The sequence below is a fragment of the Exserohilum turcica genome, assembly GCF_000359705.1.
Source record: "Exserohilum turcica Et28A unplaced genomic scaffold SETTUscaffold_16, whole genome shotgun sequence".
Lineage (NCBI taxonomy): Eukaryota > Fungi > Ascomycota > Dothideomycetes > Pleosporales > Pleosporaceae > Exserohilum > Exserohilum turcicum.
The window spans coordinates 841,158-855,753 of NW_007359981.1; the positions used below are offsets into that span (position 1 = coordinate 841,158).

The window sequence follows — 14,596 nt, forward strand, 5'->3', positions numbered from 1 at the left end:
CACTATCCTTCTTTTCTTAGTAGTTTCGGGTCCAGCCTCGCAGCTTTGCCAGCCAGCCACGCTGTCCCCAGCCCCTCCGAGCCATGGCCGCACCCAACCACCCACGGCGCACGCGCCCCCGCCCCGTCTGTACAAAAGTAGCCGCATGCCCATTGCGTGGTCCAGAGAACCTTGGCCTTACCATTGTTACATGCACGTAAACTTGCGACACTGAACCCTTTCCACCATCCATCAAGCCACCATACACATCTCTTGTTGTTGGTGTTTGCAATCGTGGAGATTGACCTTGGATACGATACGATACACTCGTTAGCAACCCTTACCGTGGTGTCAACGAAGACGAACGACTACTTCCTGTACTCTTCAAAAGGGCTGCAGCAACAACAAAGCAGTGCGCATACATTTTTCCCTGCCTTCCAATTCTTCATGACTCCCGAGCGAATGGATGCTAACCTCGAATCAACAGGAAACTTTTTTCAACAAATCAATTGCCTCACGACTTGACAACTTACCAGCCCCCCGGTTTGCATTCGCAGCATCCCTCTGACGAATCAAACGCAGCAAAGTGCGCTAGACGGACACGACCAAACACACCGTCTTTCCACACCGTCTTCTTCACCTTCAAACCACTCCGGCCAAACGAGACACCCTCGCAGCCATGCAGCGCAACATTGTCATCTTCCTCATCATTCTTATCCTCTTCATCCTCATTGCGGGCATCGCTTATCTGATTTACTACCTGCAAACGCGCATGGCGGTCGGTGGTACCGCCTCCTCGGTCTCAGACATGACAGAGGCATAAGCGCCCTCTTTCTCTCTGTCTTATTACCAACTACTGCATGGTATCAGAGATGAGACGCGATTGACGAAGAATTTCACGAGCCAACGCATTACATGAGAAGGTGGACCGGCTTGGAGACGAGAGAACGATTTGATGGAGATGTTACTGTATGCATGGCAATTGGCGTTTTCATGTATTTTTTTTTACAAACACCTTGGGAATCATGGGTTTACGCGGTTATGCGCAAGGGAGTTTTTGAAACACATGTTTCCTATCAGAAGCACAGAGTCCTGCTTTAAGGTCTCGGGAAAAAATTATATGTACATGCGGAAGAAGAAAGGTCTGGATAATCAGAGTTGCATGAGCGGTCAAGGTTGGATCAAGGCCTGTGCTCTGGGATACCCGCAACGTTTGTTACGTTGATATTGTTTACTATGATTGTTATGAGGAATGCAATCCAATGAATTGACTTGTTCGAATATCGATTGACTCAGTCTACTTAGTTTACCTGGTGTATACTCTATAAGATGCACACAACAGGCCATGTACTGCATTCTCTCTCGCAACGACATGATAAAATAAATATACACGCACACAGTTGGCAATCCAAGACGCCTCGCATACCACCAAGCAAAGCACATAGACACCGTACAAGTATATTATGGATGCGAATAAAGAGTTGATGAATGTAAAAGTACAAGAACCCAGGCATTGCTAAGCTAGAATATTCAAACTCCACTTGTTGGCATCAGCAAAAAAAAAGGAGAGAGAAGGCCTTTTCCCCAGACCTTTTGGTATGCAAAAGAAGCGTTCCTCCAATATAATTCCATTCCGCTGTCCCCAATACGCCGCAGTTACTCACCCGAAAATAAATATACACGCGCCATTTCCAATCCAAACTAAAACGCAGTCTTACTCTCTCTCTTTCTTTGTCCTTCACCCACTCAAGCATGCACGGATGAAAATGAGCAAGGCGGAAATGGAGCTAGATACACGTCGGAAGAATCGATTTCTTTTTTTTTCACGGGGTGATGGGGGATACGGTTGGAGATTTCCTCTCTTGGGCGCGCGTCCTAAGAGAACGAGTCGGACATTGTATTTTTGGCGCCACGGGCTCCCGAGGCGCCTGCGGGGCCAAGTCACCCGGCCGTGGCGCCTTAGAGCTCTCTGCGTGCATTGTGCTTGAAGGCGTTTTCTATTCGTCTGCGTGCAAAGTTAGCAACCCTTGCATGTGATATGGTTGCCATGATCATTACCATTGGGAGGCTCGTCGGTAGTGTGTGTGAAGACGAGGTGGCTTTCATAATATTGTAGCATCTGCAACAAGTTAGTCAAGATCAGAGGCACAAAATTGGGCAAAGGTCTACTTTTTGGGGGCATTTTTGGTAGACGTGCTTGAGTGGGTGCTGCGTCTTCTGCTGGTTGAGCCAGACCAGGTATACGAATTTGCCCAGCTCGCCCGTTTTGGGGTCACGCATCTCCTCCACTGTGTCGACATAGCTGACATCGTGTTCCCACGATCCTGGTGGCGGGCTCCATGCCTTCTCCACCCGATGCGCCTTCTCTGATTTCGGACGCTTCGAGCTCGCTGTCGGGGTCCCCGACGCGGATTTGGTACCGGAGATAGATGGCCGTCCTTTGCGCTTCTGGCCCTTGGGCTCTGGACGGCCGCCGATCTTTGCAAAGTACTCGTTCATGACATCGATGGCCCCCTCCCTGCGTTCGTCAGCTTCAGCTTGGTCAGCTTCGGGCGGCTGCCGCGTACATATTGTCTTCAGTCTCCCAGGTCCGGTCTTTGGGGTCGTCGTATCCATCCCACTTGACGTCGAATTGGAGGACGCCCTGTCGCTGTCAGTACCAGGCATGCCGGCCAGACCAGGCTACGCACCTTTTGAAAGCGGTGACCGTAGATTGCCTCGACTACATATCTGCCGCATTGTCAGCGCGATGCGAGGCAGAGGCTCATTGGCATGCGCGTACTCATCCTCGCCAACATCACTGCCATCCTCGTCCTCATCCTCGTCGGCGTCTTGCACGGCGTCTTCTTCGACTGGCTTCTTGGTTTGCGTTCTCGTGGGGGGCACTTCTTCGGCGTCCGAGGACTCGTGGTCACTGAGCGCAGCTAGACACGAATCAGCTACTGAAGTCTACGCGCCGGGTGACGAAGCAGGCGGACGGGCGGGCGCAACTCACGCGGCATACTGCAATGCTGTCGCTAGCAATAGCGGATGAAGATGCAGGGATTCAAGCAGGATGACAGAGCTCGGGGCAGCTTCAACCAGCGTAATCGTGCGCGGGCAACGGCCGATATGCGTTGTGGCAGTGAATGGCCAGGGAATGCGGAATGTTGGAGAGGCGGCGGGAGCGCGTGTTCGCGACGCAGCAACCGTGCGCGCGGATGCCAAGCCCTTCCGGGGAAATTTCAAGAGAGAGATGCGAGCTGTTAGGACAGACCCCACCACCCCTCACTGCTAAACAATCCCAGGCGCCCTTGTTCGTGTGGATTTGTGCATTGCTGATTCTTCGACGGCGTGCAAACGGTTTTTCAGAGCGGGCAGCTGTTCACCATGGCGATGCGTAAGTTGTATAGGCGGCAGCAGCTTCAGTCTGCCCAGCCAACTTTACTAGTGAATGTACGCTGATACAGGTACTTCTAGAGGTCGATCTCTCCAACGGTATGCGTCTGAGCCTACTCCCAGAATCTTCGTCTTTTCCATGCCCCGGAACACGCCACTGACAGCATGGATTACAGCGCAGGTGATGAAAGATGAGGCGGGCAGGCCGTTTATCATTGTCAGAGAGTACGTGGAACACTGGCTATAGGCTTGAAGGGCTAGGCCAAGAAGCAGGAGCTAATTCGCAGGACAGCCAAGGCAGGAAGCAGAGACAGCATGGCAACGAAGCTGTCAAGTCCCACATCCTGGCCGCGAAGACGGTCGCCAACATTGTCAAGAGCTCTTTGGTATGAAAGAGCTGCCCGAGTGCGAGCATGTTGGGCAGGAGCTTATGAATTGCAGGGACCGCGAGGACTGGACAAGATCCTCATCTCGCCTGACGGAGACATCACTGTCACAAACGACGGCGCCACGATCCTTTCCCAGATGGAGATTTCCAACCACGTCGCGAAGCTCCTAGTCGAACTGTCAAAGTCCCAGGATGACGAGATTGGTGACGGAACAACAGGTGTCGTGGTATTGGCGGGAGCTCTCCTCGAACAGGCCGCCGACTTGATTGACAAGGGCATCCACCCAATCCGGATAGCAGACGGCTACGACCAGGCATGTGAGGTGGCCGTGGCCAAGCTCGACGAGGTCAGCGATGAGATCAACTTCTCCCGGGACAACACGGAAGAGCTATTCAAGGTTGCAAAGACCAGTCTGGGCAGCAAGATTGTTTCCAAGGCGCACGACCAGTTTGCCAACATTGCCGTAGATGCTGTGTTGTCGGTAGCAGACTTGGAACGGAAAGACGTCGACTTTGAGCTCATCAAGGTTGACGGCAAGGTCGGTGGATCGCTGGAAGACACACTCCTTGTCAAGGGTGTCATAATAGACAAGGACTTTTCCCATCCTCAGATGCCTTCCGAGGTCAAGGACGCCAAACTCGCCATCCTGACTTGCGCATTTGAGCCGCCGAAGCCCAAGACCAAGCACAAGCTGGACATTACCACTGTGGACGAGTTCAAGAAGTTGCAAAACTACGAATCGAGCAAGTTCACCGAGATGATTGAGCAGATCAAGAACACGGGCGCCAATGTTGTAATATGTCAATGGGGCTTTGATGACGAGGCGAACCACCTGCTTCTTACCAACCAGCTACCTGCTGTCCGGTGGGTAGGAGGCCCCGAGATCGAGCTCATCGCCATTGCAACCAACGGCCGTATCGTACCAAGATTCGAAGACCTCAGCGCAGAAAAGCTAGGAAAGGCGGGTATTGTCCGGGAGCTGACGTTCGGAACCACGAGAGATAAGATGCTGGTCATTGAGGATTGCGCAAACACAAGAGCCGTCACAGTCTTTGTCCGCGGTAGCAACAAGATGCTCATTGACGAGGCCAAGCGATCGTTACACGATGCTCTGTGCGTTGTCCGTAACCTGGTTCGCGACAACCGTATCGTGTACGGCGGAGGTGCTGCGGAGATAGCATGCTCACTTGCCGTGGAAGACGCAGCAGTCAAGGTAGATGACGCTTACTCTGTGCCTGGACTTGATAGCAGCTAACACTTCACAGAGCCCTGGCCTTGAGCAGTATGCAATGCGCGCCTTTGCCGACGCCTTGGACTCAGTGCCCATGGCGCTGGCGGAGAACTCTGGTCTCAGCCCAATCGAAACCCTGGCCAATATCAAGTCCCGGCAGGCCAAGGAGAAGAACTACAGATTGGGTGTTGACTGCATGCAGACGGGTTCTAATGGTAAGTTTCTTTTTCTGGTGTTTGTCCTTGCCGATGCAACCTTCGCTCTCTGCATTCACCGCTGTTTAGCGAACATGCATAACCGACGGAGCTCGGTAGCGATGTGTCCCGCGGTGCATCAACTCTCTGCAAACGACGCCCCCCGTGGGGTGCAGTGACATAAACCCCCACGCGTGAAGCGCTGTGCTGGCATGGCACAAGCACAAGTGGGGGCGGGAAACGGTCATCTGAGACACCTTGCGCTGTGTTGTCACTTTTGCTCACGGCACTCTGGGCCACGTTGACGGCTCACTATCAAAGCTCATGACTAACGTGGCGTTTCTGCAGATATGAAGGAGCACTTTGTCATCGACCCCTTGATCTCGAAGCGACAGCAACTATTGCTCGCCACGCAGCTATGCCGTATGGTACTCAAGGTATGTTGTATTGTATTTATTCCGTGTTTCGTAACATAGCTCGCCCGTTGTACCGCATACCCCACTGTCACTCCTTTCCCTGTCATCCCTTCCTTATTCCCCTTTTGTCTGTACGACGGCGCTCCCCTCACACTACCCCTTGCACTTCCGCCTTGGCCCCATCACAATGCCGGGGACGCGGGACAGCAAGATCACGGGCGCACGAATGCTGCATTCATATCTGTGCTGCCTGTTGCACGCGATGCATGCGGAGCCGGCTGTGTCACTGGTGGCCCCCATTGCTGGTCTTCACATTCACTAACACTTCACATAGGTAAACAACGTAATCATTGCTGGAAGCGGCGAGCAGGATTTCTAGGCACTACATTTGTCACCATGCCGTACACATCACACCGAATGATACGTGCTTGAGTACAGTATCCAAGTACACCAAAACGCCACGAAGCGCAAGGGCTATTGAAAGGCCCTCTCCGCGGCAGGTGTGTCAATAGACGATTCAAAGTAAAAAGAAACGCAAGCATCATGATGCCCACATGCCCTTGCAATGATTGTGTTTTATCAGGTGGCGTCGAGTCAGTTCACCGGTGCTTCATGAGGTGACGAGTATAATCCTCGACATGCTGCATGTCGCTCATGTGCTCATGTGATTGCTGGTTTAGACTGATTGATTCGAAAGGGGGCATGGCGCGTTTGAAACGGTATCCATGTCTTTCCGCCCCGGACGAGCTGTGACATTCGCCCTCACGTTGATCTCTCGCGCTCGCGCTAAGCCAGGGCGCCTGGATTGCCTGGTCACGGCATGGCTATGATTGCTGGTGCCACCTTGTCAGGCATTAATGCGCCATCAATTGCCTTTTTGTTGGAAACCAATCCACTCATGTTTGACGCGCGTTCATTGATATGGCCGTGCTGTCCAATGACTACGATGTCTTGCCGTGCCATCTCACACGACATCAGTCTCCTCGTGGACGAGCTATATCATTTCATGCAATGGGCCTCTAAAAACACTTGTTTCTTTCTTCGAGCGAAGCAAGGATATCCAAGGACACTGCAAGACATGGCAATGTCATGGAAGAGTCTTGATTTCATGCATTCTATATACAGGCCACCTGAGCTAAGACATTCCGCCCAGGGATCCGATATCATGAAGCGTGCCCACGATATGCCATCACGTCCGCGTATGTGTACATGCTGGCTGATATGCAGCGCATGACCCGTTGTGTTGATTCCCATGACTGTGCCCTTGGAGAGAAGATGCATGGTATCTTTCTTACACCCAGTCGCAGCGCTATGGTTTCGTCTTGTTTTGAATGCAGTTGAAAAGGCTATTTAGTGGGGAAACATGGAGTTTATGGTTTTGTTGAGAAGAGGACAAGACAAGATGCAGATGTGATTGCGAGTAAGCGATCCACAGAGTCAGTCGTTGTTCCTATCATACGTGCGTCTTCATAGTGCACGTCTAGCTTTGTGCACGTGTATACGCTTGGAGTGGGTGAAAATCCATTGGGCTATTTCTCTGATATCCATTCGATGCTGTGTACTTGGACTATCTGGCTCAGTCTAGCTCTACTCCATGGGGAAAACGCCTTAAGTCTAACATATTCTTCTCGATCATTCACAACAACAACAACACTTATAATGAACAGATCTCATCTCGCTCAGGCAAGTGCTCTTTCCAGCGCTTGTCTTGCAAAGTAAATACTCCTACATGGTAGACGCTCCACTCGTCTAAACATCCCCTTAACCTCAGAGATATAAAAGGATTCAAAGCGACTTCCTGACGTCCCTTGTGCATAAACCCCGACATTCGCTCACAACCACAGCGAGAGACAAGAAGGCCCTCGTACCTGGCCTATACCAATCAAATCATGGAGAAGGCTACGAACTGTAGCTAGCGTTGCTAAATAAACCCCCACCCCCCTCCCCTTATGCCAAAGGACCATTCGGCGGATTTTATAGTGAGCGAAAAAAGAAAAAGCTGCCATTTCACCTGTACATCAGAACTCGAGAATCCTAATTTCCGTACTGCGTGGCCCAAAAAAAAGGGGGAAAAAGAAACTGCTCTTCATTATATGACCTAAAATGGGTCCAAGTTCCGCCGTATGCCCTGCTTAGCTAGATAACCATGTACTAGCAAGTCATAGTAGTAGTAGTAGTAGTACCACCAGAAAAAGCTTCGGAAGTGGGGGGAAAAAAAGAGAGGGCGAGGGTTCGGTGATTACTGCAAGGGGCGGCTGGGCGGAAGCAGGGGAGAGATGTAGGGGGATTTTTTTTTCTTCTCTTCTTCCTCTTCTCCTTCTTCAGACGCACGACCTGTGATAATGATAGTGATGACGATGATGATGATGATGATGAAAAGAGCACATGTAAGCGCTATTACGTGGGGAAAAAAAAATGTGTAATACGGAGTGTTTATATCGCAAGCCCAAAGGGTTTTTGGGGTCAACTTCGAGGAAAGAAGGGAGGTCTAGCTAGGAGAGAGAAAGATATAATAATAAGTAGGAGAATAGAGGGGTAAAGGGTAAACTAGCCTACTTACTTTTGGAGATATAGGAGATGATGTGAGGGATTTACGTACTTGGTTTTCAGAGGAGGAGGAGGAGGATTACCAAGGTATGTACAGTGTTTGGTGTGTTTCAATGAGGGTGATTGTACGTACGTCTATTTCTCTCTCATGACTAGCTAATGCGTGTTTCCAGTAGTAATCTTCTATTCTCCCTCGGTGTACATGCAAGGCTCTTGCCATGGCGCTGCATATGTTTCGGATAGTAAGCATATTTGGGGCTTTAGTCGCTCCTTGGCTACTCAGCCCGGTAGACCTAGTACACGCAGGTATGGAAAGAAAATGTGAATAGCCATGACAATAGAAGCACTGTTGTATACGTACTCCATGCACATGTACACTACATCTACCAATATACCTCACAACAACCTCTTTTCTTCACCTCACGGACGCAACACGCAGTCACGTTAATAAAACTCATACTCTAATAGGGACCATACAGTACATTTATGCACACATATATATAATGTAAGTAATTCATAGCACTTAGACTTGGACTTGGACTTCTACATTTATGTCAACGTAGCGACATGTTGAACATGTAGAAGCGGAAAGAGCTGTCTGCACACATGTGCATTATACAACATGTATACGTAGAAACGCTTACGCGCATACATACATACACATACACATGCACATATAGTTAGGCCAAGTGTAAACCTGCATGCTCGCTAAACTATACGCATACGCGTGATGATTACACACTGCAGACACCATTTTTTTTCCCCGGCCGGTCTTACCACAAGTCCCTCGGAGTAACACCTGGAGAATTGCGCTAGCAAATCACATCCCATGGGATTGTGATTGAGGCTCTGCGGGTGAACGTGCGTGCGTGCATCCATCAAGCACACCCATGTGGGTCTCCTTCTCTCTTTTTTTTTCCCTTGCCTGCCTCCAGCGTCTCAGACACTATAGTCTGCTACGTACTTTCATGGATTACAAGAATAGCGTCAGCGTGTCAAATGCAAGCGAGGTAAGAAAAACTCTTTCTTTTTCTTTACACGTCGCGGATATTTTCTTCATTTCATTTCATTTCATTACATGTGGAGAATGTCGGGATTGCCATGGCCGCGGCCGCGGTGGGGGCAAACAGAACGACAGCGCGTAAAATAGTAACATACGACGTGGGTCATGGTGGTAGCAGTAGCGAGGTTGAACATGAACGGGTTGCAGGCATAATGCGTGTTTGCAATGCGCTGGTCTGGAAACTGACAGTGTGGCACCTTGTCTTAATGCAATAGAGACGACGACGACGACGACGCGAATTTCGAGTTTTGCTTCCGCTTCCGAGGATCAGCCACGGCATGCCCGTGTCCGTGGTGGAGTAGGGTTACACCTGGTAGTACTACTTTGGCTGAGCACAGAGGGCGAGAGAGAGAGAGTGAGAGAGGGAGGCGGTGCTGCTTGTGCTTTGTACAGCCTCACTCGCATTCGTACGCCACGCCACGCAGAGGCCTACTTACATGCTCACACTCACATGACCCTGTGCCTGTGCGCCACTTTTGCCTCCGTCTAGGCTTCTAGGTAGGTCATGTGCGACACAATGCGCAACCTGGTCACGTAGTGGCAAAAGTCGTCCATACATATTACTCGCAGCTCGTGTTCTAGAGTATCTATGTATGTTGGTGGGGTATGCATTCGCATCTGCATTTGCATTTGCCACTGTGGGAAAACCCCACCATTCGCACTCACAACTCGCAGCTCGCATTCCTGTAGCCTTGTCTATCCATGTACGACGCCGCTCCAGCCCAGCGCCTCGTGAATTGCTTATTCTGCATTTACTAGGTCTACTGGGGGGGGGGGGGTTTGCGTATGCACTGATAAGCTGGCACGATAATCTAGGCTGTATGCTGTATGTATGTAGGTCGTCTTGCCACTGTGCTTGTTGGGTTCGTATTGTCCCCCCTCCCCCCGCTGTGAGCTTACTCGGCACGGGTGAGAAATTTTTCTACAGCTTACATGCACAGATGTATGGCTGATCCAGGCACACTCTCGCTTGGAAATAGCGAGGGGGAAATGATGATGATGACGATGACGATGATGGTGGTGATTACATTGGCTAGCATGGATGATGAGCAGGATACCGTTGCTACGGCGCCCGGTGGATTAGCGGCAAAGAAGGCGGGCAGAAAAGTGACATGTTCTTCTGGAGCCCCGCTAAGACGGGGGCCTAGAAGGCCAGAAAAACACAACATGAACATCGCGATCAATCTCGGGAGGATTCTGTATGGCTGTGTTAGCCGGTTGGTATAAGCTGAGCAGACGTGGTCTTTGTTCTTCGATACGCCGAACGCTTAAGCGATCAATGTCGGCGCTGGCGACGCAACGGGGAAGCTCTGCAGTCGGGTAACCTCCAACAGTTGGAGAAGCTTTGGGCTTGGCCACTTGCAGTAACACACTAGCAGAAGCGGCATTGCAAGTGTGTTTGCACGTGCAAACACCGGTGGGTGGCGGTGAAGCCCTAGAGGCTTTGTGTGTTTGGCGCTGCTCAGATGCAGGAGAGAACCGAGCATGCTTTCTGAGACTGCGGTGGGTCGATTTTCCAGTGGACGCGGAGGTCTAGAATGGAGGCTGGACTGCGGGTGCTTTTGTTCCTGGTGGGCCCCCGTCGGACATTCACGGGTGACGGGCGGGCTGGTCTTCTCGTGCGCGCTTCTGTAGCCGTCGACATGTGAGGAGGGCGGGCGTGGTCGAGAAGAGGGGAGCAGGGAGCATGATTTGCACCCCAAGTGGGGATTTGAGGACTATGATCCTGGCTTCTTTTTTTTTTGCGTTGGAGCAAGGGAAGAAGCGAGGGGTTTGACGCAGTCATGCGTCGAATAGGCAAAAAGAAAGCCATGTCTTGCAAACGCAGGCAAAAAACGCTGCCTTCCCGTGAGCGGCCTTGGGTAGCAGCGCAGGCACACCAGGTACGTACCTTGCTCGAAAGATTACACCCACCTGGCATGACATGAGCATCCCGCGCTGCGTAATGTTTCACATCGGCTGAGCTCGGCTGCTTCGCTAGTGCTGCTGCTGCTGCTGCTGCTGCACGTGAAAGGCCCGTTGGTGCAGCCAGCCGCCAGCCACAGCCTCTCACCGGCATCCGCCCATTTCCAAAAGTCCCAACAATTCTGTCCGTCGTCATGTGAAGTTGACGCCCTCATGATGGAGCCATGATGTTGTCATGTCGCAAAATTTGTCGAGTCCCATGCGCGGCAGCGAATGCGAAGCCGGTGGCGCACGCCGTTGTGCACTCGGCACACCAGAGGCCCTGCAAGAGTGCGCGTCCATCCCCTCGCATTTCCCGATAGGGAGCTTCCAAAGTGCCGTCAGTGCCGGTTTGGGGCATGGCTGGTAGGTTTGCAAAGCTTGACCAGTGACAAGACTGTTGATATTACGAGTGCCCAGGCCCGCGGGATTAAGTCACCAAATAGAGAGAGGGCTTCCGGAAAACTTCTTGCGAGAGCGTGACGACAGGGCGTTCCACTGTGCTGTGCAATGGCCGCCAATCATGCCCCATGCAGCGGCGTTGGGATACGATGCATCTGCATGCGCCAAGGTTGCTGCTGGTCTTGTCAATGCGACGACATTGTTGCTGCATGGTCCTGTCAATTCAATGCAGCAGTGGCAAAGCCCCTCGGAAGGCGGAATGGGGGAAGGGGGGAAGCTGATCAAGTGCCAGTGTATTTTCCCACCGTTTATGCGGCCAGGCTGTGTGGAGCATTTATCCGGATTGCCGCATCCGGCAACGAACCATCGGCAGTGCTGGTACCTGCATACTCGCAATGTACGTCATGGGTGCCCGTGACGAGCAGTGGAGGCGAGAAAAGATCGTCTTGCGGAGCCCTTGTGACCATGTCGAGGCGGGTTTGATGTGTAACAGTCGGCGGATGCAGATGGTCGCTCCGCAAAGGGGGAAAGGATATGCCGCGGCTGAGGACCTGACAAGGGGCCTAGCAATGAATCGAGTTGGGGCGCTGCAAAGAACCTTGGAACGCTGGTGCGGGGGAAGCCTGGCTACCACCACTAATACCACGCCCGCAAACGTGCAGCATCTGGGGTTTCCCGTCTGGGGAACTGTAACCACGGCTTACACGGGGTTTATCAGCACACCTGACGTGTTAGAGCCTTCGCTCCAAACACTGCCGTGGTCAGACGTGTCGGAACTTTCCTAGCCAGGCCTGGCGAACCGCACTCGCACTCGTATATACTATCTATGGCCTTGATGGGCCATGGTACAGAGGGAGAAGCTAGCCAAACGTTCCGCTCGTTGTCGCACAATGTCATAGAAATAGGCTTGGTAGCCGCGAACCTTGGAATGGCATTGCTGCCCATGGAGAAGGATCTTCAGGGTTTTGGCGTCACTGAAGCTGTCGACACGTGGAGGACCAGGAAGCTGGCTGTAATGATGAGACGACCCCAGAAATGAGCGGCCAGGCTTGGCAAGTCGGACCGCGTACCAACCTATCACTCTATCCGAAGTCTTTGACGCGTCCTGGCTTCACGGTTCCTGTGTGCGGCAATGAGGGAGGCGAGCGAGAGAGAGAAGAAGTCCGCTGATCATGACCAGACATATTCGGCTTTGAATATGACCCCGGAAGGACGCGGGAGCAGCGACACTTGCAAGCGCCAAGCAGTGCTTTGTCCGTTTCGCATCAAAGCTACCTCGGCAACACGAGTGCTCTCTTTAATTGATACTTGCAAGTACCCGTCCATGTCCAGCGGTCTTCCTTATTTCCGGAGAAAAGGCAAATTGACTGCACGTTGTGTCCCTGAACCAGTCGATGGGCGAACGCGACTATAATCGATCGATGTCTGTGGCGTCGACTATGCTAGGGTGCGCCCCATAGGAAGAGCTGAGGGCATCCCCGCTACACTTGCGGGGAACCACGGGCGCTGCAACGTCCGGAGCAGCTGACCCCTACAGAGTTTTCTATCCAACCCGCCTTTGGTGCGTGTGCAAGCAAGTCCAAGTCAGGAACGGTAACAAAACACGCCATCAATACAGCCCTCGTGCCGTGTGCTTAAAAAAAAACAAATCTTGCTTTTGCCGAGAGAACTATCCGACAAGTTACGTGAGACTAGGGTCCGGGGGGGGGTCCAAAATTGCGCCTTGTCGGTAGCGTACCAGGCAACGGACAGGCCTCCTGACCGAAGCCGAGCCATATTTGGCATGCCAATGGGCCATGTGTTTCCAAAACACTTTGCATCATGGGCGCTTCAGGTTCCATGATTCCATGTCCTATATCTGTCGATTTGCAATGACCATTGCGTGCCGCGTACGGGGCATGGCGATCTCGTCGCTTCTTTTTTTTCTTTTTCTTTTTCTTCTTCTTCTTCTTCTTCTTCTTCTTCTTCTTCTTCTTCTTCTTCTTCTCCTTCTCCTCGCAGGACCGGTTTCTGGTGCCATGGACAAGTGAGGCGCACGACCAGCTCGAGAGAACGTCATTAGTGCACGAATTGGACGGTGTCATGCCTGGGCAACCAAGTTCCACAGGGTCAAGAACGACTTCATCATCCATCGTGCTTGGAGCAGCGCAATGCCCCTGTGTTCGTATTGAGCGTTGGGCAGATGCCCCGGAAATTCCTCCGCCTTTCCAGGGCAACCTTTCTCCCCCCCCCCCCTCTCGAATCTTACCTTAGGTACCAACTGCCGGACCTTCTGGGGGCCAGCTTCAGCACCACGTGTCGCGGTGAAGCTTTGGCTTGGAACCTCGGTCGTTTGAAAGCTGCTGAGGTTGAACAAGCCGTAAACGCTGGCATCATGGCACCTGAGACCAGATGACGTAGGATGTGAGTACGACCGGCATATGGGGACGTAGGGCTAGATCTGGGCCTTGGCACGTATCTGTCGCGTGGTGGAGTCAGAACCTGTTCGCGAGACTTTGGGAAAAAAAAATAAGTAAAAAAAAAATAAAAAAATAGGGGACAGCCTAGGAAACTCCCGTGTCGCTGCGGCGCTTCTCACCAGGTTTGGTGTGATCGTCTACCATGGAACGGAACTTTCTGCCAAAAACAGAGGGCGGTTGCGACCCACTCAGCAGACCAAGTGGTTAGGGCGATGTCAATCAAAGGGCGCTTGAAGATTAGACTCGCCAACTCTGTCTAGGGCCTTGGAGCTATGCTAGAATATATCACAGACCGCCCTGCCGTCTTGAGCTGAACATGACGTCAAGGACAATGGGAACCGTCAAGATCTGCTACGTCTGGGGTGCTTTCTTGGATCTGTGCCTACACCTACCCTAAAGCCAAGGAGGGCTCGACCATGTGAGACATTGGAAATGATGTCGGGGTGGAGCGTGCGCAAGCGAAGGTGCCTGGACGTGGGTATATGGCTTCTTTTATTTTGGCACTAGGTGGTATACCTAGTTTGGGTACACGGGGAGAAATAGGCGCAGGGCGGCCATTGACATCAAGTGCCCGAGGTTGCGTAATGTACGTGC

At 52.0% G+C, this 14,596-nt stretch overlaps 3 protein-coding genes across 3 annotated transcripts; 1 reads left to right on the forward strand and 2 right to left on the reverse strand.

The window, feature by feature from the left end:
* Positions 1-1,884: 1,884 nt before the first annotated feature.
* SETTUDRAFT_168651 (uncharacterized protein) lies at positions 1,885-3,111 on the reverse strand. The gene is made up of 7 exons (XM_008026113.1): positions 2,975-3,111; positions 2,762-2,903; positions 2,670-2,709; positions 2,547-2,623; positions 2,149-2,497; positions 2,038-2,098; positions 1,885-1,984 (listed from the first exon to the last, which is right to left on the reverse strand). Exons 1-7 carry the CDS (start codon positions 2,979-2,981, stop codon positions 1,977-1,979), a joined length of 684 nt encoding a protein of 227 aa, XP_008024304.1. The 5' UTR covers positions 2,982-3,111; the 3' UTR covers positions 1,885-1,976.
* Positions 3,112-3,245: 134 nt separating this feature from the next.
* Positions 3,246-6,138, forward strand: SETTUDRAFT_168652 (uncharacterized protein). Its single transcript, XM_008026114.1, has 8 exons — positions 3,246-3,358; positions 3,439-3,456; positions 3,534-3,582; positions 3,650-3,743; positions 3,799-4,959; positions 5,012-5,192; positions 5,520-5,608; positions 5,922-6,138. Exons 1-8 carry the CDS (start codon positions 3,349-3,351, stop codon positions 5,964-5,966), a joined length of 1,647 nt encoding a protein of 548 aa, XP_008024305.1. The 5' UTR covers positions 3,246-3,348; the 3' UTR covers positions 5,967-6,138.
* Positions 6,139-13,234: 7,096 nt separating this feature from the next.
* On the reverse strand, positions 13,235-13,675 carry SETTUDRAFT_38950 (uncharacterized protein; the record flags this gene model as incomplete). Its single annotated transcript, XM_008025927.1, has 1 exon — positions 13,235-13,675. One exon carries the CDS (start codon positions 13,673-13,675, stop codon positions 13,235-13,237), a length of 441 nt encoding a protein of 146 aa, XP_008024118.1.
* Between the last annotated feature and the right edge of the window lie 921 nt (positions 13,676-14,596).

Bases quoted from the DNA above. Each gene is read 5' to 3' on its own strand.
- SETTUDRAFT_168652 (XM_008026114.1), top strand. The intron at 4,960-5,011 runs GTAGATGACGCT...AACACTTCACAG, and splicing joins TGGAAGACGCAGCAGTCAAG to AGCCCTGGCCTTGAGCAGTA. The intron at 5,609-5,921 runs GTATGTTGTATT...CACTTCACATAG, and splicing joins TATGCCGTATGGTACTCAAG to GTAAACAACGTAATCATTGC.
- SETTUDRAFT_168651 (XM_008026113.1), bottom strand. The intron at 2,498-2,546 runs GTACGCGGCAGC...TGACGAACGCAG, and splicing joins TGGGAGACTGAAGACAATAT to GGAGGGGGCCATCGATGTCA. The intron at 2,099-2,148 runs GTAGACCTTTGC...AACTTGTTGCAG, and splicing joins ACCAAAAATGCCCCCAAAAA to ATGCTACAATATTATGAAAG.